Below are 6042 nucleotides of genomic sequence, written 5' to 3'. Positions count from 1 at the left end.
CTTCGTTTATAACTCTCTTCCAGATTAGTTAATTCACTACTAATCCTAAGCACACGATCGTTTCTCCTTTTTTATTTTTATTTTGCGAATACACGATCGTTTCTCCTAGCCACGCCTTCACTCTGAATTCCGGATGCAAGGAAGCTACTCATTATCCTATCTATAGTTGATCTCTATTAATTTATTTATCTTAGCAGGCAAGAATGCCTCCTCATCATACAACCATTAACGAAGAGTGCTGGTCTCAACATGTAATCATGCACGAAGAAGCACCACAATTGCAATCATACATGGAAATAAACTTTCTATTTTATTATACACTGTATAGCTTCAATAAATGTATCACAAAAATACAATAATCAAATACAACAGAGCATATGTATTTTTGGTTTCCATTGTATGTTACTTCCCCTGATGCAAAAAAAATGTTGTGGCTTTAGTTCAAATTTAAACTAAAATTGAACTAAAGTCACGACACATTTTTTAGATCGGAGGAAGTATTAACTTAAATACTACTCCGGTCCGTTTTAGTTGTCGTGGAGGAACGGCTGCGGTAGTGCAAAGTTTTGTATAGCTCGCGACAATTATTTCAGATTAGAGTAGTATTATTATATACTCCCTCTGTCCCATAATATAAGAACGTTTTTGACACTATTGTAGTCTTGAAAACGTTTTTATATTTTAAGACAGAGGGAGTACAATCAAATGGTACATATCTCATGCAGCAACTCATGTGGTATCAACTCAATTTTTACATGGGAAATTCAAACTGTCGGCTTAATTTTTCTACTTCCTCGGTTCCTGAATAAGTGTACATCTAGCTTCTGTTTTAAGTCAAAGTTTTAAAATTTGGACCGACATTATAGAAAAAAATAGTAGCATATAATTTGGTATATTATAAAAATACATTTCAAAACGAATTTAACGATACTATTTTAGTGCCATAAATGATGCTACTTTTCCCTATAAAGTTGGTCAAAGTTTAAAACTTTGACTTAGGACAAAAGATAGATATACACTTATTCGTGGACGGAGGGAGTATCACTTATCAGTAAGAGTTGCTAATGCATCCTAGTTTGTGTGCAACAATGCAAATTAAAAGCACATGCAAGGAGTCGCATTCGTGCAATCTAATTTGGGCCAATTGGCAGCACGCGCGGGATAAGGGTGTCCCCCGGCAGGTAACGATGTGGATCTATACTTTCTTTCAGAAAAAAAAATGTGGACCCGTACTTGGAAAACTTAGTGTTACCAAAATTGACAACAAATTCCACATGCATCCCTGATCCATCGATCTATAAGAGCCCTATAGCTAACTAAAAGCCTAAAACCGGAGGCATACCTAGCATGGCGACGCCCAACCAAGAAGACGAGCTCACCATGAGCACCGACGAGTTCCTGGAAGCTCAGGCGGAGCTGTACCACCACTGCATCGCCTTCGTCAAGTCACTGACGCTCAAGGCTGCCACAGACCTTGGCGTCGCCGACGCCATCCACCGCCGCGGAGGCGCCGCCACCTTGTCTGACCTCGCATCCGAGACCGGCGTCCACCCCACGAAGCTCTCCAACCTGCGGCGCATCATGCGCGTGCTCACCGCCTCCGGTATCTTCTCCGTCCAGCACAGCGACGTCCTCAGTGATGATGACGCCGTGTATAAGCTCACCCGTGTCTCCCGGCTCCTCGTCAAGAGCTCGAGCTACCCGCTATCTCCGGTGGTGCCCGTGCTCGTTGACCCGTTCGCCTGGTCCGCGCTCCTCAGAATGCCGGAGTGGCTCGCCACCGACGAGCGCGCGTCGCTGTTCGACCTCGCGCATGGTTGCCCATTGTGGGACACGACCGTGGAGGACGGCGGCCTGTTCAAAGACGGCATGGCTGCAGACAGCCGCGTCTCCATGCAGGTCCTGCTGGCGCGGTGCGGCGGGGTGTTCGAGGCCGTGCGCAGCTCGCTGGTCGACGTCGGTGGCTCCCATGGCACCACCGCAGCCGCGGTCGCGAAAGCGTTTCCGCACATCAAGTGCACCGTGCTGGACCTCCCTGACGTCGTCGCCGGCGCTCCTGCCAACGACGCAGCCGTGACCTTCGTCGCCGGCGATATGTTCGAGTATATCCCACCAGCGGACGCTATTCTACTCAAGGTACATACGTACAATCAGCAGAATTAATTCATCCATTTCAGATCAAATTCAAAAGACATTTTCTATTCCGCAATTGCTATTCCCAGGCAACTAAGAAAATCATGTGTTTCAGTCGATTTTCGTGGCTTAAGGAATTATAGCTCTGAAACTGAGACCCTAGATTGTGAGCCAATGACAGGGATGCCGGCCACTGCCGATCCAGGATTGCACGTTTTGAACATCCCTTTTTTACTTTAAGCTAGCATTTTAACATAGTCCTCTTAAGTCAGTGGAAATTCTTTTTACTTCAAGAACGAGTAACCAATCTCTCAGGCATCAATATAAAAATGGAAATGGAAATTTATTTGTTTTAATTATTAAGGTACACACTAGCTATAAGCAAGCAAGCGCGTACACCATATGTATGATTACTTACTGCTGGGATATATGTTTCAGTGGATTATGCATGATTGGAAGGACGAAGATTGCATCAAGATATTGCGTCAGTGCAAGGAAGCAATCCCATCGAGAGATGCCGGAGGAAAAGTGATAATTATTGAAACGGTGGTCGGTTCTGGATCTCCGGGGGCTCAACAAATCTTCTCCAAGGAGGCACAGGTTTTGATGGATGTTTTTATGATGTACATTGATGGGATCGAGCGAGAGGAGCATGAGTGGAGTAAGATTTTCTTTGAAGCCGGGTTCAGTGACTATAAAATTACACCAACAAACGGAGTTCTATCGGTTATCGAAGTGTACCCTTAGATTTACCTATCCCGGTCTACTATGTTGTAATCTTTACAATTTAATGCAAATGGCGCATTTATTATCTTATTAACGAAATAAATGAAGCAAGTTATCCCTCTCATTCATTTTGTTAGGCCCATTTATTATCTTATCAACTAAATAAATAAAGCAAGCAATCCTTCCCCTTCATCTTATTAGGCCTATCTCCAAAATTTCTGGCAGCAACATGGAATTCACTAAAAAGCTTGATCTAATTGACCTATTTATGTGGATCTTAAGGGCGACTCCAACGAGCTCCCCTACTTATCCCCCATATGTACGGATCGGACTATCCAGAGCAAAATGGTCGTCCAACGGGCTCTTTCACTTTGGTCAGGATTGTCTGGTCTGTCCAATATCCCCTACTTCGAGGTAAAATAGAAGGGAGGAGAAGGATAGTCCGGATTGTCTGCAAGGTCGGCTCAGAGCCACCCACATATCCCACAGGAACCCCGTCCCCATCCCCCACTCCACATCTCCTCCTTCACTCTTTCTCCCCGCTCCAAGACAACGACATTGCTGCCCCCATCCACCTCATACGACGCGGCACCCTAGGGCGACCGTCGTACTCCCACCATGACTGTACATCATCGTAATGGATCAGATCGAACTCACAAATCCGTTCACTCTTTCCGAGGTGTCGTCGCCCGTGCTCGCCGTCGGGCCAAATCCGGAGATCCAAGTGTGAAAAATCTGTCGAAATAAGCAGAGCCCCTAAGCAGCATATGCATGCCACGATGCAAGCGAAAGGTCCCCCAACCCGCAAAGCCATTGTGCCAATGGTCGTCGTGCCCATACCCCCGATCGACCATTTCACCTACCCTCCAAGTCCGCCATTGCCTCCCTATCTGGTATGGCATCATAGTTCATTGTTGACCTTGACTAAGGGTACTATTTCATGGTGAAATAAGTAGATGTGGAGTTGAAGGGGGGGTTGCCACCAACAATCTGTGTGCCAATGTCAAGGGGGAGTGGGAGAATGAGAGGGCACGGCAGGAAGGGATGGCAATCCAAATGCCTGACAAGTGGGGAACACAATGACCAAAAAGTGGTGGAAAGTGCCAAAAGAGAATAGCTCAAGTAAGAAAATAAGGACAGAGGGTTCAAAGTATTTATTGAGACACAAATTAGACAAGGAAGGTCGAAACTGGGGCAAAGGGGGTTGCACTTGAGAGAGAGCAAGTTGGACTAGCAAGGTTCACCCAGGAGTTCAAAGTCATGTACACTAACATTGCCACCATGTATGCGGATGACCTCGAGTGGGTTTGTCGGATGTGTCGAAACATCAATGTGCATCATGAAAATGGTTATGTGCATTGATTCACTCGGTTTGTTAATTTTTATTATGAACTTTGATGGAAATATTGAGATATTGAATGGTTTGTCATGCATATTTTATCTTCCAATTGTTTGTCACGCTATATGTATTGCCGAATTGTTGTTGATTGGTGCAAATTAATGAAAATGAGATAGAGGAAATGTGAGGGATATACAAGTAGAGGAAATGTTTGGGACACTGTTAGGTACCATTTTGTGGGTATACAATCAAGGGATGTTCGCGGGAACGTCCAGATATGTGTACAGACTAGTAAGGGGACGGGGTTTTATGGATTTTGTTGGAGTTGCCCTAATCCCTTAAAAGAATCAACCACCAAATTGTGCCTTCTAGAGAGTAGCCTTAATTCCGTATGAAATTTAGCATTAATTCGCGAGAAATTAAGTATCATGGACAACAACCAATGGGAGAGAGTAAAGTTGCATACATAAAGAGGAGATTTAATAGTGGTCTTAAAAATGAAGTTCACTAAATTCTGAAGATGAGACTAATAAAATGAAAGAGACATGGACTTACAAAGGCTTTATGGGGTTTTTTGCGAGAGGGTAAAGCGTTTGTGGTTGTTGTGAGTGAAGAACGTCGATATCCAGGTCGATCGATCCAACATGAAGTAGATAGCTTATTGTCTACTTTTGTTTGGAAATCTCATCAGATATGCATCTCTCACTTGAGCCTTGCATCTCCATTGCAGTTCCAGCTGGACATGTTGATAAACCCCTCCGGGAGCTGAGTCTCATTGATCCTTCCAAACTTGATTCTAACAATTGCCATTGGGTTCGCCTCTTCAACCTTGATAACTTCTTTTGAATACTGAACAAGCAACACTCCTAGTCCTCTGGCAGCATATCCTACAAACTTTAGATCTATTTTTATGTGCTTGAGCCAAGCACATTTCTCACTTAGATGTGAGTTCTTCCCACAAATAATGCAATGTCTAATTTTACAGTGCTTAGTGGCATGTTTGAAATCCTTGCACTTATTGCACTGTTGCCAATAACTAGTCCCACCTTTCCGACCATCTTGTCCAAAATCTCTATCCTCCTTTGTTGCTTTCAATTTCTACCCCTACATTCATAGCTCCACTAGCCACACCACCGGTTTGGTGTAGCAAAGAACCCCCGACCACACTATCACCATTGTTTTGCTGTGTCAACTTCCCCTCTTTTTCTCTGGAACTGCCCCCTGATTTTAAGAGCTAGCACCAAAGGAAGTCCCAATGGATTAAGTTTCCTGAGTTAGCTGAGTGAGCAGCACACCTAGCCATTGTTGCTCTTGTTGGATTGAAGATCAGGGGGGCGAGTTAATCTTGCCTACCTGTTGTGCTGAGCTCCCTTCATTGGCCTTCTTACTATCTTGTTGGTAGGATCCACTATCTCTCCCCCCACTTGTGTGTGCATCTTGAGTCTCACAAAATTGCCAATTTATTCTCTGTTGTTCCAGTTCTTGGGTCTATCTTTCTCCTCTTCCTTTTACAGTACTGGAAATCACCTCTCCCTCCATTGTTAAATCTTTGCCCTCCTCTGTTTCTACCAAACTTTCCTTCCCTTTCATCGCTGGCACACTCCGACGACTCACAGAGAAACCCTAGATTGCCTAACAACTCACCCTCCCCCAGATCTGGGATGAGGGGAGACTAGTTAAGTGTGTCCAAAGGCAGGGGAAAGCGTATTTTCATATTTTGTGTCCCTACCCTTGGGGCCCAAAGTTGGTTCACCTAGGTCATGGATCATATCAACAATCAGCTGACCACTATCAACTCGATTTCCCTTTTTCCCAAAAAGCATCTTATTCTCGATATCTCATCC

At 44.4% G+C, this 6042-nt stretch overlaps 1 protein-coding gene across 1 annotated transcript; it reads left to right on the top strand.

The window, feature by feature from the left end:
* Positions 1 to 1228: 1228 nt before the first annotated feature.
* LOC123116474 (acetylserotonin O-methyltransferase 2) lies at positions 1229 to 2953 on the top strand. Its single transcript, XM_044537424.1, has 2 exons — positions 1229 to 2136; positions 2572 to 2953. The coding sequence occupies exons 1-2, from the start codon at positions 1348 to 1350 to the stop codon at positions 2878 to 2880; spliced, it is 1098 nt and encodes a 365-aa protein (XP_044393359.1). The 5' UTR covers positions 1229 to 1347; the 3' UTR covers positions 2881 to 2953.
* The last annotated feature ends 3089 nt before the right edge of the window (positions 2954 to 6042 follow it).

The sequence above is a fragment of the Triticum aestivum genome, chromosome 5B (assembly GCF_018294505.1).
Source record: "Triticum aestivum cultivar Chinese Spring chromosome 5B, IWGSC CS RefSeq v2.1, whole genome shotgun sequence".
Lineage (NCBI taxonomy): Eukaryota > Viridiplantae > Streptophyta > Magnoliopsida > Poales > Poaceae > Triticum > Triticum aestivum.
The sequence above is the reverse complement of the archived record's forward strand: the minus strand, read 5'-3'. Positions and strand labels throughout refer to the sequence as shown.